At 35.4% G+C, this 27,250-nt stretch overlaps 1 protein-coding gene across 3 annotated transcripts in view; it reads right to left on the reverse strand.

Moving 5' to 3' along the window:
• Positions 1 to 890: 890 nt before the first annotated feature.
• The window catches only part of ANTXR2 (ANTXR cell adhesion molecule 2), a 148,256-nt gene continuing 121,896 nt past the window's right edge, over positions 891 to 27,250 (reverse strand). For all 3 annotated transcript variants that reach the window (XM_073891826.1, XM_025887610.2, XM_073891825.1), the window contains one exon: positions 891 to 2,772. In XM_073891826.1, coding sequence (XP_073747927.1) covers positions 2,734 to 2,772 — 39 coding nt within the window. In that variant the 3' untranslated portion in view covers positions 891 to 2,733. The remainder of the gene's footprint in view (positions 2,773 to 27,250) is intronic.

A 27,250-nucleotide genomic window follows, 5' to 3' on the forward strand; every position in this document is an offset into this window, starting at 1 on the left:
CTTAATTGTTGTTGCAACCTTATGCAACACAAATGGATTATGGATAAAGACTTCCTCGTTTATACACAGAGTAGATCTTGACTGACATTATGTCCAGAAAATTAAACAGGAACTACTTCTCTCTATAAAATATTAAAAATGATATTAAACTTAAAGAAATGGTTTTATTCTAACCTTTTATTTTCCTGCTCAAAAGGTATAGAGGTTTTTGATTTCTTTGGTGAGTAAATAGCACTCTTTCAAAGCAAATTCTTCTATGTGCTAGATGATAAAATGAGAGAAAACAGCATAGATCTGGTTCATATCTTTAAGTGTAACGAGATTCCATCTGTCTTCGAACTTTATGAATGGTACTTTTTAAGTCTACATATAGACCATTGCCTCTCTCTCTTCACTGAGAGCTCTTCATAGTGGCATTAGAACTGGAAACCCATTTAAATTACAATCTACAGAAACCTATTTTGTCCTTTAAGGACAGAGGTCTACTCACATTGCTCATGTGGCAAAATCTAAATGCCACACAAATGCCATACGATAGTAGATAAATTCCAGGTGACTACCAAAGAAACAGCCTTAGCTTCTGTAGAAGCTCTTAAATACCATTTATGGGTGTGCACAGATCAGAAATGAAGTGCCAATTTAAGAAAACAGCAATACATGCTGTCCCAGATGCAAGTGTAGAACAAAGGTCTATGAGAACTCATTGGGTGTATATCAGTCTTCCAAGTTGCACTTACACACATGGATAATTAATGCCAATATTATCATTTGTGACCATAAGCGACATCTTGGAACGAATATAATTCTGTCCTGAAACTAACCAGGACAATTATATATTTAGCCAAACAAAGCTTGAGTTTATGTGGGCTTAAATAAAACGGTAGCAGAGGCACAGGTAAAATTTTATTTATGAATATGTAGACACATGACTTTGGATCCAGCCAGCCAGTGACATAAATAAACTTGAGCAAATGATTCAAGCTAGAGGATATGCATGTATATATATATTTGTGTGAGTAAGGCTTCTTGGAGCCGTGCCACAAATCTAGACACCAACCAACAGAATCGCTCCCGTCCTCTGAAATTTCCATTAAGAGCACAATGGGGGTAATTATACCGGGATGATCCAAATCGCTCTTTCCGTCTTGTGCACTCACATGCCCACCAAACATTAAATGTTCGCCTTCTCCTTTCCAATGTGATGGTTGTTGAACTTATTTTTAGTGTCATTTGATAAGACTTTGTGCTCACAGAGAGACATCCCACTGACCCAGCCACTGGTCATTGTCTATACCAGTTCACATCAAAGCAGGCGCGCTTTGTCAGGTTTCGAGTCGAATATCCATTTCGCATCTGAAGTACAGTATCGAAAGTGACTAGATCATTTGAGCTTTTTTCTTCAGCTGCTGCCTTCTTCCTCCCCCACAGTGTTTCCGCTCACGCTAACATAATTTGGCATCGTCGACGTGACACGATGGTGGTTTTCCTAAAAATTATAATACATACATTTCGATGTTTTGTGGTGGTCGAACCTCCTGAAAATTTAATTTATAAACTGATGAGAGGAGGTCTTTTTTTCTCTACTGAATCATAACCAAGGTAGAGTGCCTCTCAAAATCCAAGTAATGCGCATACAGTAATAGGTCATTCAATGTCAAAAGGCATAAAAAAGATGAGCAAAATCTTCACAGGCTGCTGCTTGCTGTTGCCTTTAATTATATTAATTAAACTTTGAAATTTTCATGCAAAGAGAGTTGCTGGCTTGTGACGCTGAAGAGCCCTTGGAGACTTGGAGGAAGGAAAAACCCTGAGCGGAAGCTTTGTGGTTACCGCTTCCTTTAAATTAAAAGCAAAACAAACTCCCGTTATGTTTACAGATATTAATGCTTTATGCACTACTAAACCCTAAACATAGAGAGTGGGGTAAATTGACCACTCCCAGGGACGAGTTCTCGAAGCACAAGTCCCTCAAACTCCACTCAAGATCTCTGGTTAGAGGCTGTCTTCCTGTGGAATAACGCTCTATTAATTTTCTTCTTTTCCTGAGTGCATAATGAAAGAAAGGTGTCTTCAAAAACTAAAGGGCAAAATCTTGCTTGCTACCAATACCTTGAGGCATCCTGTCTACATTTTGTCATGCGTGTGCACTTTCAGTGTTAGAATGACAAGATTTTCCAGTCAGAAGCTTCCCGTAAGGCACACTGTGATAGGGGACTTGGGAGGATTTTGTGATCTGACATAGCTATAAGGCAAGGGACTCCTGTCTTTGCTTGGCCTGGTGGGAAATTTCATACTCGCCTGTGGCGGACCATCTTGTGATGTAAAAACGCAAGTGCCATGTTTCCATGTAAAGCACTCCTCTCTCCATTACAGATCCGTCACGGCCAGTTGTACTGTGGTCCCTGTTTCGATATCATCTTCATGCTGTTGTTTTTGCTTTTCCTCCTCTCCACATTCCAACAAACTTTCTTGTATAAACCATAGCATGTAGATTAACACAAGTCTTTATTTTCAATGTCATGAATCATGAGTTACCACTGGGTTTCATCAACTCTCATGTAGATGGCAGAACAAGTATTTAAAAATGTCTGGTGCAAGCAAAGCAGAAGGCAGAGAGGAAGAAAGCTGTTCTTCCAAAAACTTCTGAAATGCACTTATTTTTTTTTTCATTTGGTTGGAAATCAGCAGTGCGAAGATGTATCTTCATACCTTCTTGGTCTTCCTGCTTTCCGTTTACTGAGACGGAACTCGGGAGAAGTTTATGCACCGGCCCTAGAAAAGAAAAAGAAATCATTATTGAAATATTAAAGCAATTACAAAAAAGCATAAAGATACCTAGTTTTCCTACCATGATATAGTAAATGATTACGCAAGAAGAGGTCAATGTTAAGATGAACCACGAAGTCATGTTTTTCCCCTTGGGTCAAAGCATGGTGATTCATTCAGATCTTTTCCACAGCAAAGTTCATCTATACAATGGGATGGTAAAATAAGAGTGGAAAAAACTCTATGTAAAATAGAACTATGTTATTGCTATTTAAAGTGCAGCATTACTATCTTAGCAATAAAAATATCGAAGCCAAACCCTATGTTTCCTTCTATAATGGATTTAAATGAAAGTATTCCTTTATGCAATCTGGTGCTTTTAAAACTGATATAAAACTGGTGCTTCTAAAATGTATACATGAGGAATGCACTTGAGAAGTAGTAAGAGGCTGAGGATCAGGAGTCAGGTAGAGAAGGAAGAGATGTCATCTCTTTGTGATTGCATTTTATAACTGGCTTTTGCAAAAGACAGAAAATTTGGCCTCTGTGGTTGACCATCTCTCTGTGCACAACTACACACCATCATTATGTGGCCTCTCCAAATGGTGACTATTCATTTGCATTCCACATTTTTAAAGAGACTTTGTCATTCCAACTCCTTCAGCACTTCAAGAAAGGTTACAAGGACACGTTGTTTCATATGTCATTGTAAATAATCCAAGAATTATTTGAAAACAAAGTTTTCAATTATTGATAAAGGATCTCCTTTTTCCCTCTCCTTGGTATGACCCTGCTGATACCCGGTACTGCATAAATCACATCCAGATTTCTCAACAGGCCAAAAGTTAGCATACTGCTTTCCAATTTAGGGAAAGGATTATCATCTTAATGAGATTTTCCTATTTGTCCTAATATCTGCTCTCTAACTTCAGATTTTAGAACTTCTCTTTATCTCTCTCTGAACGTGAACAATGTTTGTTTTAAATATCCAATACATGGGAATATTAAAAGAAACAACAAATATTGTTGGAGAAGAAAGCCTGGAACATCAAAAAGGGTTTTGGTGCATTTTCCTGTCAAAAATGTCTGCTCTATAAATTTAGATATTTCAGAAATTAATGAAGAGAAAAGCAAACTAGTTTCCATTAACTTTTGCCTAAAAGGCAGAGACATTCACCAAATTATACATCCTCTAAATAATTTGGAGGCAACATTATTACAATTATCAATTTTATTACTTTGTACCTGATGTCTACAAATAATATCTGTGCAAAAGGGAGTGTGAGAAAAGCATAGAGAAGGCCACCTGAGAATGAGGTCAAAATCCTTGGTAATGCAATGGTCATAGGTCATGCACTCAGACTATATTTTTGTATTATCTAGAACCTTCAAACAAGATCTTTAGAATGAATACTAAGTGAAAAAATGCTCTTCTCCAGATTAGCTAAGTATGACACCAAAAACCATGGAAACATTAAAAATGTTATTTTCATTACATATTCCTTCTCTCAACATTTTTTTTCAGGGGAGACAGGTAGGAAAAATGACATAATTAATAAATATTTGAGCAAAGCAATAAAACGGTGCTTCTAAGCCACAATAGTGTAACTATATATGCAATAAGAAATAGATCTGAACTATGCCTACAAAAACAGTGATGAACATTAAAAATATGATCTTATGGAGTCTTTCGAGAATCCAACAAATACATGAATAATTATATTATGGCAGCAAAGATATGAATTAATGACATCCTTTTCTTGTGTATTTATGGACCAAAAAAGTAAAAGTTTTCTCTCTTCTGCATGATTTTGAAAAGAAGTTATCATGAATCTCTACTTTTACTTGAGTGCGATCACTAATTAACTAGATGTAGATATAGGGCTCCTTCTCTGACCACTTTTGTTCTACACACCAGATTAATCTTAGTGACTTGGATTCACCTACTTTAAGCAATTGGATAGTTTTAAAAAATGAGATTCATAGTTCACTTAAATTCTTAAAATCACTTCAATGCCTAAATTATGCCAGACATAATTATTTTTCATTTCATTTGATATGGTTTAATTATAGACATAGAAACTCAAATGAAGAAAACCCTATTGATTTTGACTCTGAGGTCCTCACCTCCACTCTTCCAAACTTTGGGATTAAGTACTGATCATCAGCTGTCAAACATCTACTGATGCAAGTACTAAAAACACCTGTTAAATGCACATACACTCCTGTGTTTTAACACACACCCATTAACAAAATAAATAAATAAATAAATAAATAAATAAATACCTTTTCCCCTCCTAATCAAGGACTTGGTGTTTTCCACTTTTTGTCAAGTGCTGATAATGTGGGGGTGTATTTTTATTTTACAGAAATCTAAAATATGGTAACTTGGAGGAGTTATGTTCAAGAGTTACTTTCTCTGTTAAGCATTACCCTGTTCTCCCAGTCATTGGGCTCTTTCCCTCAAAGTTCCCATAGCATCTCCACTACAGCCAAACCACATTATGCCATAATTGTCTGCTTGAATATCTAAAAAGAAAGATAAGAGTGATTAAGTCTAAGGGTTCCAAAGCCCTAGTTATGGATTGCAGCTCTGCCACTTGTTAACTGTGTGACGATAGGTAACTCATTTACTGCTGTGTGTCTCAGTTTCCTCATCAGGAATAAAAATTCGATCTATTCTTAGGACTGCTATAAAGATTAAATCTATTAATATGCAGAGAGCACTTTGTACACTACCTGGCACTTAGTAAACTCTCAATAAAAAATAGGTACTTATTATCCATACCTCCTCTATGTCATTGCAGTGCCTAACATAGAGCACACTCATAATAAATACTTAGAAACAAATGAAGAGATGGATGATAAACATATAAATGAATGAAGAAATAATGACTAGACCTCAAAAACAGGAAGACAGAATAAGTATAAATTTGAAAGCAAAAAAGGATTACAAAGGAGAAAAATACAGCCGTGGAAAAGGAGAGAAGAAAATATAGAGAAACTGGAAGAGAGTAGCCCTAAAGAGGAAAAGATAAAAATTGAATAATTAAGAAAAAAAGAAACTAGTGGCCAGAAGGGAATTTTTATTCAGTATTCCATCAGGGATCTTATTCCCAGAGGAATCTGTCAACTACTCATTCTTGATGTCACTCCCAACAACCAACTGTGCCCAAGTGTTTCAGCATTCCATGTTCCCACAGATCAATTTGTTTACTCGCCTCTGAGTTGTATTTATTTAACATCCTGGGTGAGCCCATCTGAATGCAATTCTACTCAAGAGTGTATGGGTATGACACAAGCCAATGATCAAAATATCTTATAATCCACAGTTAGCATTTTCATTCTTATGATATACAACTCAGGGAGTTTCCATGAAATGCCTGGTCAAGCACTTGTTCAGGTCACAAACAACCTGATTTTTTAAAATGTGTGTGTGAGTGTGTGTGTGTGTGTATGCATACGCATGCACACACAGCCTATCTCAAGTGCTAGGCAGACTGGGATTGATTTAAATAAGAATATAGGGAAGCTCTTCTATTTTCATACCACATCAATCTTTCTAACCATATCCCTGGTATCTAGAGCATATATTTCTCCATTCAATCAATAATGTAGAGTATTTATACCTCAGCCACTAATCGTGATAACTTTGGAATTCTTTCTCTCCAGATCAGTTGGCAAAACTATCTTCAAGAGGGAAATTCTAAGTGAAATACTAGCCATCGCTCTAGGTCAGGTTTTTTTCATACTGAAGTCCACGAAGACCCGTGGGTTCTACAAAGGTGCCTCAGGGGTTACTATGGCTGGCATGATGCACAGGGAGGGAATGAGCAGGCACAATGCAAGCCTCTCAATCCTCATTTGGCTCAAATAACTCCACCCTCACCTACCTTTAAAACTGTAATTCACTATAAGATTTTGTTTATGTTTGTATTAAAAATGTATTTTAATAACTATTATTCAAGATTTTCATGCCTATGTTCACCAGTAAACAATTTACATACCTGGACTTGGTTTCTTTACTTTTCTTTAGAAAGGCCTTCTTAGATCTAGATCTATGACATCATTCCTTCAACTTTTGGTCACATGAAAAGCCCAAATGACTTGTGGTCATATAAAGAGAATTTTATATTTTGGAAAATTGCTACTGAGGACACAGATATTAAGGGATCAATTATTGAAATTTAGAGCTAGCTAGAAAAAAGCTTATCACTTCTGGTAAGTTTATGTGCTTCCTTTATATTATATAATGGCAACCATGATTCAGCCTTTCTCTTTGTGAGTTGGCTTCCAAAAAGCTCAGGCACATGATGCTCTAGAAGTTATTGCCACCCTTAATGTTCACTTTCTGGTATCTTGACTTATATCTTGACTTCTGCCCATAATTCTTTATTTTTATTCTGAAGTTTTATGGTAGGTTTTTTTCTCAAGACTTCTTTAGAAGTAGACAAGCCATAAGTAAATGCAAACTAATACATATTTCTTTCTTAAATCTCAACTTTCTTATTCATGAAGACTCCATATTGAGCTAAACCTTCAAAACCCTCCAACAAATGAATTACCTCAAATTCTATCTTATATGAAAAGATAATATCATGTCTACTTCCCTTTTTGTTGCCTTTTCTTATTCTGGTGGGACTTAATGAAGTACTCTGCAGATAGCTGATGTCAAATGATGATTAATTTGAACTTAATCTGAGTTAACTTAGATAATTAATATGAACTTGAAGTTTATACATGCAAGCATATTAAAACTATATTCTTCACAAAATCCCAAAAGTTCTTCTATAAGAATAAATACCCTAGGTCAAATGATTGAAAGCTTCACTTTGTTTTCTTTGGCTTCTAAAAAAAATAAGCATAATATGATTCATTCTTTATAAACTTGAAATGTATTAACCTATCAATTCATCTCTTAGAGTAGAGCTCTGTGCAGAAGCTTTACTCCATTACCCACTTTCCCTCAGCCTAAGAAGGAACAAAATGTATTAAGGATAAATCACAAATAAAACTTTGGTCATAACAAAGTCTAAATTCACAATTAGAATCTGTCAGCTTTAACTTCACTTAAGTGATTTTTCAGGCATTTAACAAGTAGCTAAGAAGTTCATTGACATTTCTCCAGAAATCCTTGTTGGCAATACCTTCTCTTGGGTCTCATCATACATAGAAGTAGGAAATTGATACCCAAAATAAAATTGTCTAGTGCTGTTACTGCTCTAACAAGAGATGAAAACAAGGTAACAGTAGAAACTGACATATTTGCTGTTGGTTAAGTATGTAGACCCCAACTCTGTTACAATCTTTGAAAACTGATTTCACCCATTCATTTTCACTGTAGCCAGTAATAGTAGTGTTAGCCAGAGCAAGTGCCTCGCTTCCCATTTCTTGAGCATTAAAATTCTGTGGGTATTAACGCTTGTGAACTCCTTTACTAGCTATCTGCACAGGATATATTTCACTGCTATAACTGTTATAGTGTTATGCTCATCTCATAAATATCCACTGACAAGCTGAAGCATACAACTGCACTTTAGTTTAGACTTTTCAAACACAGATAGCTGATTTATTTATATATGCACTTCTAAAAAGAATTTACTAAACCTTCATGCTCTGTGCAACTGTAAACAGTGATTCAAATTTAAAATTGTATAGAAAGCAGAGATACATATAGAAATAGACATAAAACAATTCAAGAGGTCCAGGAAATCATAATTATCAGGAAAGAATGCCGAGTTGAGGACACAACAGGTTCTTTGGGTGGAGATTTTCTGCAGCAACTGAAGGTACAAGACTGAAGAGAGGGCACATACTATCATCTTTCTCTCTTTCTCATATATATGTGATAGAGATCTATCTATATATGAAATATATATAGAGAGAGCAATTTATATATAAACACATACAATTATATATATACATATAGAATATATATAGAACATATATAGAATATGAGATAATCTGTATATCCTCTGCTCAAAATAAAAGTGCAAGATTTTGAGCTGAAATATAAATTCCACATACTCTTGCAATGGAAGCTCAACCTATAAATGCCCCATATTACGGCAGAGACCACACACCATATGGATATTCAGTAGATGTCATGAAGTGAAGTGCTGAGTTTGCTTGACAAATTTACTTTCAAATGGTTTTTTCCCCTTTTCATTCTATTATGGCACCTGCAAAATTTTAGTGACTCTACATATACTGTTAACATTTACTTTGTAAATATTCAGGTTGGTCTCCCAGTTTTTCTTGAAATTCAGGCGTATAGTTGAAGTTAATAAAATATCTAATCCATATCTCATAATAAGATATGAAATTGACCCTTCAAAGTTATTGCTTGTATATATATATATACATACAATTTTGACAGTTTTCCAAAAACATTGTTGGCAATACCTTCTTGGGCCTCATGATACATTTTAATGGGAAGTAGATACCCAAAAAAATTATATATGTAAAATCAGAATTCTATATATTCTTTTAGTTGGGTACCTCATAAGTAATGTAGGAATAATTTTCCACTTTCTAATCTCAATTAGAGTACTAATTGTATCTTAGGTCTTAAACCAACAGTAAAAAAAAAAAAAAACTCAAAAATATAACTTCAAGCTACAGAAAAACAGTATATAAATTCTGTACATGCATAGTGTAACATTATGGGTATGTAACAAAAGACTGAAAATGACCCAAATAGCCATCAGTAATAGACAAGATGAATAAACTCTAAGATACAGATAGATAATTGAATATTATAAATCATATACAGCCATTAAAAAGAATGAGGGAGATCTCTATATACTATTGTGGAATAATGGCCAGGATTTATTAATGGAAAAAAAAATCAAGCTGCATATAGTATATATATTATGCTATATTTTATGTTATGAAGAAGAGAAATACACTAGAATTGATACATACTTATATTTTCAAATGGAAATAAAAGGCCAATATTTGCCTTGAAAATAAAAACAGTTACTGATAGGTGGAAGGGGGCCCCAGGGTGGAGTGGATAAGGATGTAAATGAGATCTTTTAATGGATCTTGTTATATGCTATCAAATGCAATCATAAATATTTTACATTTTCAAAAAAATATTTAATAGAAAAGAAGTCCCTATGAACTAAAATAGCCTTCACTAAGAGCAAGTAAGAATGCTGCCAAAAATTGAGGATATGGCAGGAAAGTTGAGAGAGATCCCTCCATAGTATGTGAGGTTTTCCCTGAGAACACGGAAGTAGTCAATTGAAAGCTGGGGGAAAGTCAGGACGGAAGAGAAATATTTCCCTCTCCAAAGGGATCTTCGCCAAGGGAAAGGAAACAGCTCACTAAAGGTTTGGGGAATGAGATGACTGAGAAAAATAACCCTGAGGGACCCAGGGCCTTTTAAAATGATAAGGCAGCAGCCTGCTGAAACCTGGGAACAGGAGAACTGAGAAAAATCCCTCCGAGGTTAATGAGGCCTTTTGAGAGTGCAAGACATTGGCCAAAGGCTGTAGGCAGAAATCAATATGGAAGCTGGTCTTTTAAGCTATCGAAAGTGGTGGAGGTTGTGAGTGAGGGGATGGGATACTAGCAGCTGGAGAGCAAAGACAACTCCCCTGCAACCAAAAAAGCTCACAGGTGGACTATAAAACAGAGAGGAAGAGAGAGGAAGAGAGCTCTGATGAAAAGAAATCCCTGACCCTGACCTCAAAAATTTTTAAGCCAAGAGTGAACTAAAAATAACTAAGAAGGCAACAAACTGTGATCCAGCTCAGCTACAGATTAGCAACACGACAGAGGAAGTGATATATATGTTTCTAGAGGTAAATATTATCTAGTCTATTTTTATGTATAATGACCAGCATAAAATAACAAATTGTGGTACACACCAGAAGCAGGAAATTATGGCCCATAATCAATGGAAAACACAGTCAATATGGGCAAATCTGCAGTTAATAGATACAAACCTTAAAATAACTATGATAAAGATATTAAAAAGTCTAGTGAGAAAGGTAGCATGCATAAAAATATGGTAAATTTCAGCAGAAACTATAAATAAGAATGAAATGGAAAAGCTAGAGAGGAAAATGTAATATCAGAATAATGTTTTTCTGGGTCACCTGGGTGGTGCAGTCAGTTGAGTGTGTGACTCTTGATTTTGGCTCACGTCATGATCTCAGGGTCGTGAGATCAAGCCCCACATCAGGCTCCAAGCTCAGCACAGAGTCTGCTTGAGGTTTTATAGCCCTCTCCCTCTGTCCGCTCCCCCTCACCGTGTGCACACTCTCTGTCTCTCAAATAAATCTTTTAAAAAAAAGAATAATGTTTTTGATTCATATAAAAATAGACATATAGCAGAAGAGAAGCTCACTGAACTTGAAGGTAGGGGAATAGGAATTGTTCAAATTGAAAAAAAGAAAAAATAACTAAAGAGAATCTGAGACTAGTGGGGCTATATCTAATGGGTTAATGAATAATGGGTGTCCTAGAAGTAAAGGAGAAATAATGGAGAAGAAAGACTTGAAAAAATAATGGCTGAGAACTTCCTAGAATTGATGAAAGGCATAAACCTACAGATCACTGAAACTTAGTGACCCTCAAGCAGGATAAATACACACAAAAAAATATCAGGGAACATACAGTAAAAGGTATGAAAACCAAAGAATATCATAAAAACATTCCTCTCTGTCCCTCATCACCTTCCCCCAGACATTATATATAGAGAAAACACTCCTAAGTAGGACAGCCAACTTTCTATCAGCAACAATGGACAACACAAGACAATGAACTTCCTCTGAAATGCTATATGGGGCGGGGAAAGGGAAGTCAACCTAAATTTCCATATTCAGGGAAAATACCCTTCAAGAATGTAGGCAAATAATTTGCAACAATGTGGATGGAGCTAGAGTGTATTATGCTAAGTGAAATAAGACAGAGAAAGACAAATACCATATGACTTCACTCATGTGGAATTTAAGAAACAAAACAGATAAACATAAGGGAAGGGGGGGAAGAGAGAGCAAACCATAAGCGACTCTCTACTATAGAGAACAAACTGAGGGTTGATGGAGAGGAGGTGGGCAGGGGATGGGCTAAATGGGTGATGAGGAGGGCACTTTCTGTGATGAGGACTGGGTGTTATATATAAGTGATGAATCACTAAATTCTACACTTGAAACCAATATTACCATATATGTTAACTAACTAGAATTTTTTTAAAAAAACATATCTAAAAAAAGAAAAAAAATGTAGGCAAAATAGAAACATTTTTAAGATAAGCAAAACCTGACATAATTTACCTGCAACAGACTTCAACAATAACAAGTGCTAAAAGTTATTGAAACGAAAAGATAAGACATTAGATGGAAGCCTACATTTGCAAGAGGAAATAAAGAGAAAAAGAGGAGTAAATATATAAATAAACAATAAATACAAATATATAAAAGAAATAAAATTTCTTTATGACACTATTGATTACTTGTAACAAAAATACTGTATTATGGAATTCCTAACATATGTAGAATTAAAATATATGACAACAAAAGCACATAGAGTTAGAGGAGGAAATGGGGATTAGGCCCCTGTAATGTTTATATATTGTTCTTAAACTACTATATGATTTGATAGTAAATTGTGAAAAGTTCAAAAAGCATATTGTTATTTCTAGAGCAACCACAAAAAAATTGCACAAAAATATAGTTAAGAAAGAGAGGACAAGAAATGGATTACAAAAAATTACTATGTTAAACCAAAAGAGAGCAGAGAAGGAGAAACAGAATAAGGAATGGACAGAATAGGGGCACCTGGGTGGCTCAGTCATAGAGTATCTGCCTTTGGCTCAGGTCGTGATCCCAGGGTCCTGGGATTGAGCCTGACATCAGGCTCCCTGCTCAGCGGGAAGCCTGCTTCTCCCTCTCCCACTCCCCCTGCTTGTGTTCCCTCTCTCGCTGTGTCTCTCTCTGTCAAATAAATAAATAAATAGTCTTCAAAAAAAATGGACAGAACAAATAGAAATGAAATATAGAGATGTAAGAACTGGAAACAAACTGAAACAAATGAATTGGATACAGAACTATACACAGAAAAAAATTATTTCAAGCGACTAAAACAGTATTTGGCCTGTAAATCAATAATAGAATATAATCCAAGGATAAATACAGCAGCAAAGAAATGTTTTGTTTCATTCATCAATCTTAATTTTACTAATACTATTTTATTATTAATTTGTAGCTATGTATATAATAGGTTAGATCAATAAGTAAGTACTTTGAAGGTATTAAGACCAACTTAAGAGAAAGGTGATACAAGTACAAATTTTAAAATATTTAGTAAAATCTCTTAATACTAAATTGGAATTGAAAATATACCATAAATTCATGATTTTTTCAAAACTATTTAATTTTCTAGCTTTATGTACTGAAATGCTTAGAAGCAATGACAGTCCACAACAATTAGCACCCCTAATATCTAAAATGTGTTCTCTAAATACCATTATCTACTAAAAACATCTAGAGTCCTTTAGAGTTGAACAGGTTATTCCTGCTTTAAAACAGAAAATGCAAAAGATGATTCTGGGACATTTTATGCCAAAATAAAATAAATTTATGAAACATTAATGTGGGCCATGTCAAAAATATATAATAATCAATATGATGGATCAGGCTTTTACCACCTGCTTTCTCTGATCTATCTGGGCATACCAAATAGTAGAACAATTGATGCAATGCATTATAAAGTGCACAGCACCACTTAGGAATAATCCATGCCAAAGAAAAATGCAAATCTGAATCAGAGTAAGGGGGTACAAAGTATCAGTATATATGAGTGTGTGTTGGGAACCAGGGCTGGAGGAGTTCTAATTGTATAAAAAGTGTTCAAGGTAGCTCTTGAGCAGAGATTCAAAGGAAGTCAATGAAACTGGGACTACCTGGGGAAGAATAATCCTGTTAGAGAAACCAAGTGCAAAGACCCTGGGATGAAAGCATCTTTGGCATATCTATAGGAAAGTTAACTGAGTGTGGCAGAAACAGATTGAGCAATGGAGAAAATGGATGATGAAGTCAGAGAGGAAGCAGAGACCCTATCATGCAAAGCCCTGTAGGGGTAACTGCTACAAATCCTCCTTTTAAAAAGCAGTTACTGGAGCACCTGGGTGGCTCTGTCGGTTAAGCATCAGCCTTCGGCTCAGGTCATGATCCCAGGGCCCAGGGACTGAGTCCCGCTTCGGGCTCCCTGCTCAGCAGGGAGTCTTCTTCTCCCTTTACCCCTCCCCCCCTGCTCATGATTTCCCTCTCCCTCTCTCTCAAATAAATAAATAAAATCTTTAAAAAAATAAAAAAACAAAAAGCAAAGTTACTAATTATACAGAGTTAACATCTGGATCCTCTCATCTCTTTTACAGTACATTGAGTTAAACTGTTAAATGAGTTACTTTTCAAACCTAAGACTCACATGTGCCCAAATATTCTCCTTCCCTTCTTCCTTCTCTCCCTCCTTCTCTTACACACACACACACACACACACAAACACACACTCAACAGACAATATCAAAATAAAGAACTCAAATTCCCATCATTGTATCAAATAATGGCTAATTGCAAACTCAATCCATATTTGAATTATGCATTTAGGAAAATGTTTAAAAAAGTCCAAATGGAAGCCATATTACATCACTACTGTTTAATTAGGTGAGAAATAGAATAAATTAATTTATTCAGTGTGGAAGAATGCTGCATGAAAATACTAATTTTCATTAGAGTATTTCTAGACTTAAAATTTTATGTTAATATCAGAGCAAAACTTTTACAAGCAATTCATGTAATTTTTCCTAGGAAATTAGGCATTGAGAAAATTCATTTGTCTTATCAAACTGCTTTTGGCACATTTAAGAGAAATCCTGAATACTTACATATACATCATTAGCACTGAAAAATATTCATTGAGAGATTTTCCTAATGTATATGACCCTAGAGATGCAGTGATGTATCTCTAGCTAAGTTTCTAAGAATTAAATCCTCACTTTTGTGACCCTGAAACAGATTTATGTTGTCTCACTCAAAAAATAATAATAAAAATATGTTGATGATTTCAACCTGCATTTGAATCACACAGATTTGTTTTAGCTCTCTTAAAAGAATTAAGAAAATTCACAGTTCTTTGGTTAATTTGTCAGCTAAATTCCCAGCTAATTTGAAACTAAGGATTTTTCAAAGAAAACTTTAAGTTTTTAAATTGATAGTGTATGGATAATATCAATTAAAGATACTTTATAGAAATGTACAGCTTTCAAATCTTCATTGTAAAGGACAATTATAGATTACTTTCTAGAAGATTATAAATAAAAAATTTTTATGAAAAAATCCACTTATCAGCTTAGCTGGAAAATTAGTTACTGGATATTGTTTTCTTTCAGCATGGCAAGTATTTAGTGAACTCATTCCACGCATTCAGTCCTAATAGAAGACATATGTATGTGTTCAATTTTTGAGCAACAAATTTATGCTTTACTTTTTATCACATGTTGGAAAAACAATTTTAAACCGCTGAAGTCATTTTTATATCTAATGAGAAGACATCCCAAATCCCCAAAGTCAGGATTTAATTTTGCTTATTTATTAGAGACTAATATTTAGAAATGAAATGATATATGCTTTTCTATAATAAGTAATGTGGATTAAAATTCTTCACATTATACTTCTACATCCAGACTGCTAGCACAGCAGCCAAATGACTACATTTATTACTAAATTTATACCATAGAGAACAAAACTTCAAGCAGCACCTTAAATTGTATATACTAAATTGTATATACTAAAATTAGGCTGATAACAGCACGAAGTCTATCCCAGCTTTTATGTGCAGACAGTTTTCAAATATAGCCAAAGGGATTTATACTGTAAAGATAGATAACACTGTGACCCAGATGTCACTTCACTGATGGGTGAGATGGCATTAATAGGAATCCCTTGCTCACAGTTTGAAAAGAAACTAAACATGCATTAATTTTGCCCCTTAATCAATACAGGCATTCCTTGTCTAAATAACATATCGACTAACAAGACTGGTTCTTAAAATAATTGTGGAAATACTAAACCATCTCTAGAGATAAATTACTCCAACATAATTTCCCCAAAAAGAAAGAATAAACTTTCAAAGTTTAAACACTTACACACATAAAAGCATTCAGATGCATCAAGTAAGTAAATAAACATGATTTGATGTGATACTGTTTCCAACTACTAATAACTTACTCGTGTGTAATAAGGTTCTTCTACATACAAAGAACGGTTTGCTTCTTGGTCCACAGAACTCAAAAAAGCTGAAGATATGTACACTGAAGAGCCAAATAACAAAAAGTGATTGATTTTGATTATTTAATCTCCATATGACTGTCTATATGTAATTACTCAACATAAATCCCAGAACTAGAAACTAGAGTTTAGGTCTATCTACAAGTATTGGATCTAGTATTTGTGCAAAACAGATGACAGATGATAGAATGATAGATAGATAGATGATAGATAGATGATAGATGATAGAATGATAGATAGATGATAGATAGATGATAGATGATAGAATGACAGATGATAGATAGATGATAGATAGATGATAGATGATAGAATGACAGATGATAGATAGATGATAGACGATAGAACGATAGATAGATAGATGATAGATGATAGAATGATGATAGACGATAGATGATAGATGATAGAATGATAGATGATAGAATGATAGATAGATGATAGATAGATGTAGATGATAGAATGATAGATGATAGACAGATGATAGATGATAGATAGATAGATGATAGATGATAGATGACATGATAGAATGATAGATAGATGATAGATCATAGATGATAGATGATAGATGACAGATGACAGAATGACAGATAGATGATAGATAGATGATAGATGACAGAATGATAGGAAGAGATATAGATATACTGAGGTGAATATACAATGTTCAGTTAGCTTAGAAAAACAAATTCTGATTGTCTAAGCCAAAATGATTTTCTAAACCAAAATAATATCATTAGCCCAGTGTCTTACCCTACTGCAAAAAAACAGAGACTCTGGATGATAGCAGAGTTTGTTCAGCACTATAACAGCCCTCCTAATTTATTTTTAACAAACAAATCTAAGTATTTGTTTAAGCTTCATCTTCTTTCCTACACCCCAAGCTCCATGATGTTTTTTCCCACCATTTTGCAAATGCCTAACACAGTGTTCACCCTACAGTTTAAGTGCTTAACGGTATTTGCTGAGTTCATAGTTACTGGGTTTGAAATATTAAATTTGATCTATGCAGCTAATATCTTTCTGAAATATATAATCGACATCACTATCCATATGAATATTGAGATAGTTCAATCTAACAACAGAATGATTAGCAAGCTATAAAATAAAATACAATGGTTCACTTGTCTAAACCTAGAAACACAAAACTATAAAACTGTACTTCAGTTTCTACTAACTGACTTGTAATGAAGCAATAGTGGCCATCATTCCATGGACAAAAGTCTTCCTGGCTTATTTTGAGACATAAATATTGAAGCCATCCTAGATCTCCCATTTCCTATATGCCAACCCAATGGCTAGGCATAATAGGGAGATGGCTGAACTGCAGGATAGAATTGTTCTAAGCTGGGAAACAAGTAGGCATCAGAGAGGAACTGAACTTGATGTCAGTTTTTAAATGGAGAGCAGATGGTAGAAAGTGAGGTCTTGTTTCATGCTTGAAACCACCAACAGAGAAGAGAGAGATAAAAGCATATATTGTAAGTCCATTATGATTCTTAGATCTAAATCATCACATGTTTTGACAAGCAGGACGTAGTCATTTTGAGCAGCCTAGCCACATGTAAACATACCACGAAGTAGTAAAACATTAAATCAGTGCCCAGTTAATTAACTGATTTCCTGGGCATTTATTTTCCTTTATCCCTCAGTTATCCCCTGTCAAAGAAATCAATATTTGAAGAAACATGATGTTTCTTCACACAAGTGGCATACTACTTGCTATCTCTACACGTGTTAATAAAATTCCAGAGACTAAGTTATGCATCAGCGAGGGATTATTACTACATTTATTAGTCATTAACATCATTGAATTAGAAAGCAATATAGCACAATTTATGCTGATTTTTCCAAAACATATATTTTTAAAACACTCTCAACATTGGTGGCATTTGCTGACAAATGTGAAAGCTTAGGATTTAATTAGTACTGGGCTCTTTATCAACAAGTAAAGATTTGGGCTTAAAAAGACTGAAAACATTCTTTAAAAGAGTAAATACATCTTGATCAATCAATTTCCATTAATACATCTTATTTAAAGTGAATAAGAATGCCTTTAATCTGCAGTGCATTGTTGGAGTTGCTCTTCCTTTGGTGAGAAGGTACTAGAAAGTTATTAATTGTGGGGCAGGACTGGAGCACAGAACATTCTTCAGAGTCAGAAAACATGAAAGGAAAAGGCGAGAAACTGTCTCTTGCAATTGCAAAACCTCTAGTGTTCATAAAACTTGTTTTCTTTAAAGTCAGCCTCTGGTACACTTTTTTAAATATGACAATGAAAATTCACTTTCAAGACCTTGCCCCAAAGAGATACTTTAAAGTATCTCTTTGGGGGCACCTGGGTGGCTCAGTCATTAAACATCTGCCTTCGGCTCAGGTCATGATCACAGGGTCCTGGGATCGAGCCCCGCATCGGGCTCCCTGCTCGATGGGAAGCCTGCTTCTCCCTCTCCCACTCCCCCTGCTTGTGTTCCCTCTCTTGCTGTGTCTCTCTGTCAAATAAATAAATAAAATATTTAAAAAAAAGATAAAGTATCTCTTTGAAACAAGAGAGATAGTCATGCATCAGTACAATGCCATAATAAGAGCTGCGCCAAGCTGTCATTCTTTAACCTGGCATCCCATCATTCCAGATAGAAGGGCTATGTGAGATGACAATGTAATGTGTTGCTTCAATGGAATCCCTGAGAAAAATCCAACTGCAGCAGCACATTTTTAGATTTAAATGTGAAAGATTGGTCATTCTAAATATATATCATTGTATTTTTTCATCAAAGTCAACACCTATCTTTGGAACTTAGAGAAGACTGAATGAATAAAATATTCTTGTATTGGCAAACTCCAAACATGGGCCATTGTATGAACATTTTTATTCTCCTCTAACAACATCAATGCATCTTGCAAAAAGAAAGCCAGATGTTTATTCTATTTAGTACTATTAAAAGTCTGTTTTACAGACTTAAATTATATTCACTGTTTTTTTTTTTCCCCAAATGACGATGGCATTGAAGCTTTTGATAATGGAGAAAACATATTTTTATGTGGATTTTTTTGGTACTTCTAGCTTTAAATATACAATTTAACATACGTTTAAAACAGAGCATATGGAAATGATAAAAAGCAAACCTGAATTCCAGGCTCAAATACTGGTTCATAAGCTACCTTACAGTAATTTCAAACCATGCAGGTTATTGAGACACAGAACTAACAGAAACAAAATCTCTTTGCTGTAATCATATTAACCTTCAGGACTTAAAATTTCCATAGCTCATTGTTCGGGTTCTACAAAATTTATTCACAGATTTTAAAAGGATTAAATCATGAGAATCTTTATCTTTGTGTGACTTGGGGTCATTTTGTATTGTGCAATATTAAAAATAACACCTGTACAAATCAGCCAGTGAATAAACTAATCAACAACAACCAGTGAGTACTATTAGTGTAACAATTTCCATCTATCCACTGAACTGCATTATCACAGAGGTGGTATCTATGAACAAGTAAGTACCGAGCAACCAAAGTCTCACAAAAATTTAACATCATTCAGCTGTTCTCAAGACAAGAAAAAATTTTAAAGCATTTTTCCTTGTTGCTTTTCACTTTCATGGGGAAAAGAAAAATTATAACAACCAAAATGACCTTAGAAATGATCTTCCACCAATCAGTGTGTTCCTAAACAATCACTTCAATGTTCTAGGTCTTTATGTTGGGAGAACTGTATACTAAAAATTGATTCAAAATGACGGCTTTGGAAAACTTTCAAGATTGCAAAGGGTGTGCTGAATTAATAGTGATTAATATGCATTGAATGAATCAGCCAGTATTTGTGAATGAGAATTTGAATCGAATTTCTGTAAGAATTAATAATCTATTTAAGATTCGTGTTTTCCTTGGCCATGTTTTTGAGAAAATTCAGTTAACCAAAATATTTAACTTACCAAAACATAGCAATCCCAATCATGTCTATGAAAACAGTTTATTGTACCATGTTGTTGATGAGATAGGAAATGTGTCTAACTCGATGTCAGAAGTAAGGTTCGAGTTCTAACCTTATTATTTTACAAACCACATGTCAGCTTCCTATCTTGAAGGTTATGTTAGTTTATGTGAGAAGTGAGATGGTTGCCATATTGAAGCAAATTAAGAGATTTGATTTTAAGCTTAGAAAGGAAAATGAGAATTTATAAAGATGTGTAAAGACTTGCATGTGAAAGTAACTATTTTATTTTAAAAACAAATCAATTTCATCAAATGTGGAGACAGCTGAACATAACATGTCTGTAGATATTTTTAAGTGAACTAAGAAATCCAACTATGTTTCTTATATGGGAAAGCTGCTCTGAGGTTACCATAACTTATCATAGAAGTCTTTTATCTTTGTATTCCTATGCCAAGCAAAATGCCTGAGTTGGAAGTACATAGTACCTGTTTACAAATGGAAAAATAAGTAGAAAAGTAGAAACTAAAAGAAGTTTATCATTGTCCCACTTCACATCCATTTGGATAGAAAAATAAATGAATACAAAATAACAAGTGTTGGAGAAGATGTGGAGAAATTGGAATCCTCACACATTGCTGGGGGATAGGTAAAATGGTGCACTGTGGAAGACAGAATGGTGATTCCTCAAAAAAATTAAACAGAGGGGCACCTGGGTGGCTCAGTTGGTTAAGCATCTGCCTTCGACTCAGGTCATGATCCCAGGGTCCTAAGATCGAGCCCCGCATCGGGCTCCCTGCTCGGCAGAGAGCCTGCTTCTCCCTCTCCCTCTGCCTGCTGCTATGCCTATTTGTGCTCTCTCTATCTCCCTGTCAAATAAGTAAATAATTTTTATTAAAATTTTAAAAAATTAAACACAGAATTATCAGATGATCCAGCAATTCCACTTCTGGGTGTGCACCCCAAAGAACTGAAAGGAGGGATTCAAACAGGTATTGTACAGTCCCTATGATACACCCGTGTTGATAGTGGCATTTTTCACGATAGCCAGACGAAACCCAAAAGTCCATCAACAGATAAATGGTTAAACAGAACATGGCATGTACATACAATGGAATACTATTCAGGCTTAAAAAGAATGAAATTCTGATACATGCTACAATATGGATGAACTCTGAAAACGAGGAGTAAGTAAAGTAAGGACAAATGTTATATGATTCCACTTTTAGGTCTTACCTAAAATAGTCAAATTCAGAGAGACAGAAAATAAAGCGATGGTTACCAGGGGCTAGGGGAATGGGAGAAGGGGGTAGTTATTGTTCAATTGGGATGATGAAAAAGTTCTAGCGATGAACAGCAGTGATGATGGTTGCCCAACAATGTCAATGTACTTAATGCTACTGAGTTGTACACTTAAAAATGGCTAAAATTGCTAAATCTACATTATACATATTTTGCCACAATAAACAATTATTATTTATAGGATTTTAAAATCAGCTGAAATATCATAATTTGTAGAATTCAGTGATAAGGTAAATTCAAGATATACAAAAATTGAAAATTCCCATATACCAATAATAATTAAGTTAGAAATATTATGGAAGATTTATGTTTAAATAAAAATATTTATTAATGTATTAAAAATATACAACAAATTTTACTATAAATTATTAATATGTGGTTATCTCTCTATATGTATTTATCATTATTTTTTAAAGAGTTTTTATTTATTCATTTGAGAGAGAGTGAGTGAGAGCACGAGCAGGGGGGCAGGGTCAGAGGGAGAGGGAGAAGCAGACTCCCCGCTGAGCAGGGTGCCGGATGCGGGACTCGATCCCAGGACCCCTTTGATCACGACCTGAGCCAAAGGCCGATGTTTAACCAACTGAGCCACCCAGGTGCCCCCATGACTATTTTACTTATCAAGCTAGTCAATTCATTTTAATAATGTTATAAAACTAATGATGGCATGTAAGAAAGAAATAATTGTTGGTTAATACATATTTTTATAAGACATATAGCCAAGAAAATATTTAACACTTCAAAAATTAACTCGATATTCTATTTTAGATATATTACTGTCCTAACCCAAATAGATTCTAACAGAATCCAACAAAAGCTTAACTGTATGTAATAGCTGGGAAATAAGTCATTCAGAGTGGAACAAGTAATTATGCTTTTGATTTGAGAGTAGGAAGCGAAGGAGCTGCTGGTTTCCCCAGCCTCTTCTGTTGCTGTCATTTGAGTTGGCCCTAGTAGGGGATCTTCTCCCCTGCTGCCTCCCACCTGGTGAACGTAGGCAACCACCACTGGGCTAGCAGACTTGGTCATCAAAGATAAAAATGTAAAACCCCTAGCTATTGCTAGTGAAAGAATAAAGTTCTGGTTAGCTGTTCCTAATACTGCTTCTGCCACTAGTTTCTCCAGCTGAGACAGGGCCTAGTGCCTATGGCAGGAGCAAATGTCATGACCTTTCTTCCTCCTAGTGCTAACATTGCAATAGGGTTGTGGTTCTGAACGCTTTTCCAAACTGATACATAGTTAAATATACATAATGTAGCAAAGCGGAGAAACCAGTTACAATCATTTTTTAAAAAATAATTTGAGCCGTAACCAACTCTACTCCACATGTACATAATCAATAATTTTCTGACAATAGCAGCAATAATTATGACTAACCGTGATACAATTTAGTCCTTTACAGCTTTTCTGAGGGCTTTATAAGTACTGGTATCATTTGATCATCACAATGGTCCTATGTGGCCAGGTATTCATATTCTGAATTTATAGATGAGGAAATTGATGCTTGGAGGCATCATTGACTCAAAATTCCATCCCAAGTAAATGGCAGCTCCTGGATTTGGGCCCATGAGAGGCAACTTCCAATCTTCATAATCATAACCACTATAGCACTAATAAAATTCTGTATCTTGAATATTTGTATAGCTCTTTTAAACTACATTAGAGAGAGGGGCACCTAGGTGGCTCAGTCAGTTAAGCATCTGACTCTTGGTTTCAGCTCAGGTCATGATCGAGCCCCGCATCGGGCTCTGCACTCGGTGTAGAGTCTGCTTGTCCCTCTCCCTCTGCTCCTCTCCCAACTCGTGCTCTCTCTCTCTTTCTCTCTCTCCCTTCCTCTCTTTCAAATAAATAAAATAAAAGTTTTTTTAAGAAAACTACATTAGAGATAATAAAATATTACTGAATGAAAATACAGGGAAAAATGCCCATGTTTATGAACACTAAATCCAGTGGAAATAGAGAAATTAAATACATTATAAATTAAGTCTGAAGAATGTTAGGAAAAGGCATATAAAATATATTAGGGGAACTTATATGAGAGGGCCTTCTCCTATTTGAAACCACAGAAAGTGTCTCAGATCTGTAGAACCGAAAGCACAATACAAGTTAGTATGTAAGGATAGGTGTAGATTAGCTACATTAAGTCCTAAAACGATATATTGTCCATTTTGGATGGAACTCACTTTGAGAATGTCTTCACGCTTCCACCTTCCTAAACAGAGTTGCTGGCACACGTTCCCATATCAAGATAAAACTCTTGTCATGATGAATATTGGTTATTATCATACCAGGATGTAGTCAGTAATGTCCTCAGGGCATAATGAAGCTGTTTCTTCCCACATCATATGACCCCCCACCCCGACCCAAGGACAGTGTTGGTCTAAGTCTTGTGTCTGTCAGTTCTCTCTTTCTCTTCCTTGCAATGCTGACCTCACGTTACTGTGCTGCATCCATCTTTTGTAGCCCCTCTGCCCCAATTCTATTTTCCTGCTTCTAATTTGCCACTGGTAGGGAAACCAGATAATCAAGCCCACTAGAAGTAGGTAGAAGATAAAAATAGATAATAGTGTAAATGAGCTGGAACTCTTCAACATCTATTTTACTGATCAGAGAGTTATTTATTTCCATTGACACTTCCAGAGTGTGTTTTAGGTATGGGAGTTACTGATCTATGTTGCAATACCACATATAGTTGACTCTCACTGGAACAACACAGAGGTTAGAGGTGTTGCCGTGCCCCGCCCCCTATAGTTGAAAATCCACGTCTAACTTTCCACTCTCCAAAAGCTTCACTACTAACAACCTACTGTTGACTGGAAGCCTTACCATATATCTGGCATGTTATTATATGTATCATATGCTGTATTCCTACAATAAAGTAAGCTAGAGAAATGAAAATGTTATTAATAAGAGGACCATGCAGTTCATAGTCATATCGTTTAATGGTCAACTGTAGTTTACAACATAATCTCATGAAGATTCTACAGATTAAATTCAGTATCCTGATGATATGTTGAATATAGAGCCACACTTTTCCTACATGACTGTAATATTCTCAAGTCTACATTTCAACACATTTACCAAAATAGAGTCCAACTCGAGCAGTCTACCAAATCTAAACAACAAAACCAAACTCACATTATGTATATTCACTGTCATATAAGTGCACACATATTCAAATTGTACATAATTTTTCTTAACTTGAAAATTTTGCAAATGTGCTTTGTTATATTTCCTTATTTAAATGCTTGGTTTTAACTTCTTTTGCATATCCAGGCTGAAAGTAAACAGCTACTATATTTTATTTTTTTAAGAGAAAGCAAACGAGTAGTTAGCTTTACAAGGGTTGAAGTCAGGGGACACCAGCTGCAAATATTTTATGCTCACTGATGTGTCTTCTTTCCTAAACTCCACTTGTGCCAACCGCGTAAAATAAATGCTCTTGGATCTCTCCCTCTCCCCCCTCTTTCTCTCCTTTCTCTCTCTGTCTCCGTTTCTCTCTCCCTCCCTCCCTCTCGCTCTCTCTCCCTCTCTCCTTCCAGATAAATGCCAGTCATTTGGCCAGGGCTAACTCACAGAAGGTACAGCAGGCACAGATGGTACTAATGCATAAATGTAATCTAGTAAAAGAATGCCAACGCCAACCCAGAAAAGATTCCAAATAACTACAGTGCACTTACAGGAAGTCTGTGATTGGCAAGGTTAAAGCTGCAACTGTGAGAGCTCACTGTTTGTTCCCAGACCAACAATAGACATTCTTGAGCAAATAAGCATATTTAATTCATCTGATTTGCCACGAATGTATTAATTTAGATGGTAGTTCGATGAATGATATAGCCTTAGAAATTATACAAAAAAGGGATAATGTCTTTTGTGCACCCGCCTGAACACGGTCACATTCTCATGTGTATCTGAGTGTCTATAGACCCTTCCCCCCACCCAATTCTCTAGTTCCTCACCTCATTTTGTTTTCTTTATAGTTCTTGTTACCTGAGACTATCGTTGGCTGCGTACTAATATGCCAAATACGCCTTCCCCAGGTACTCTTACTCATATCATTCTTCACAGGACTTCCTATTCCATAGTAAAATATTTGTTTTCTGTCTCCTGAGCTACAGGTAAATGCCACAGAAGAGAGGCTGGATCTGTCTTGTTTACGGCTGTCTCTTAGCACACAGTAATGAACTGCGGGTTGAACGAATATCGAAGAAAAATAAAGGCACTCATACGTAACATACGCTTGCATGTTAAAACTCTTCTGACACACATTCACATTTATTGTAAACTGCTAATATAACATTCCTTGAAGACTGTCTTAAAAAAAGAAAGAGAGAAAATATTAACTAAGTCAAACCACCACACTCTAAGTTTGGAATGCACACAAGATATCCATTATATGGGCATATTCCTTTAACATTCATATTTTGTTCATTCTAAATACAAGGAGAACATTAATAAGATTACCTTTGTTTAGTAATCCTACCTGTGCCTACCTCATAGGAAGTTTGTTTCATGGAGACTGCCGCCAAGGGGAGAAAAGGGTTAAATATTTAACGCGTGATTCAGTCTAGCGAGAGCAGAAAGATGAGTGAAGGAGGCAGGCCAGCAGCATATCAACAGCGGCGCAGAAAGCTTTCCTTGTATAATTATTTCAACTACATACATACAACAATTTATATATTGTACATGTACGTATACACATATATAGTCATATATATTGCATATATATATACAACAATTATATATATACAACTTTTAATGGCATAGAGTGATGCATTGTCCTTGGAAAAAGATATTCCTTCCTAATTCTTCATTATACACCTATTTATTTGTTCCTCAAATTACCTAACTTGCAACAAAAATCATCACTGCTGCCTTAGTTAAAATGGTGTCCTTCCCATCATTGAAACATTTATTAAATAATCAAACACAGGATTCCTAAACTGATTATAGTAAAATGCTTGGTAAAATGTTGTATGACTGTTCTCATAAAAACCATGTGACAATATAAAGAACGATAATCATATAATTTTAAAGAAGGCTAGAAATCAGTATTTATATAGGATGATTTTAGTTATATTTTTAAAAACAGGCTCATAGGGTGCCTGGGTGGCTCAGTCGTTAAGCGTCTGCCTTCGGCTCAGGTCATGATCCCAGGGTCCTGGGATCGAGCCCCACATCGGGCTCCCTGCTCAGTGGGAAGCCTGCTTCTCCCTCTCCCACTCCCCCTGCTTGTGTTCCCTCTCTCACTGTGTCTCTCTCTGTCAAATAAATAAATAAAATCTTTAAAAAAAAAAAACAGGCTCATAAAAAGTTTTGCAGTAATCCTTTTTTTAAGATTTTATTTATTTGACAGAGAGAGAGAACACAAGCAGGGGGAGCTGCAGGCAGAGGGAGAAGGAAAAGCACACTCTCCACTGAGCAGGGAGCTTAACGTGGGGCTTGATCCCAGGGTCCCAGGATCATGACCTGAGCCGAAGGCAGACGCTTAACCGACTGAGCCACCCAGGTGCCCTGCAGTAATACTTTCTTTAATAGTTTTGGTTTGTTCATATGGGAAGATACTTTTTTCTTCTTTGTCCTGAAACTTTTGTAAATTTTCCTTAATATGTACATTATTTGTCCTGTATTTTTTTAAGGAAAGAAAACTTGCTAGCTTACCTATTTATTTTACCCCAATCTCCACACACACAGAAAAATGGAGTTACTTTTTCTCAATTGTAGTCTTCCCACTGAATCAAATTATTGGAAGAAACTAAATAGATGCTAATAATTTTATTTTTTCTCAGATATAAAGTGTGGCATGTTAAAAAAGAAAGTGTATGGAAAAAGCAACAGGAAAGAGTTTCTGTGACAAGAGTATCAGTAAATGATGGTCAATGCTTTTGAATAAGATGAAAGGAGTGGGAAGAATGGAGGCTCTTTTGGGGCACCCGGATGGCTCAGTTGGTTA

Source organism: Callorhinus ursinus, unplaced genomic scaffold, assembly GCF_003265705.2.
Source record: "Callorhinus ursinus isolate GAN/ISIS: 27379988/994484 unplaced genomic scaffold, GSC_fseal_2.0 scaffold4, whole genome shotgun sequence".
Taxonomy (NCBI): domain Eukaryota; kingdom Metazoa; phylum Chordata; class Mammalia; order Carnivora; family Otariidae; genus Callorhinus; species Callorhinus ursinus.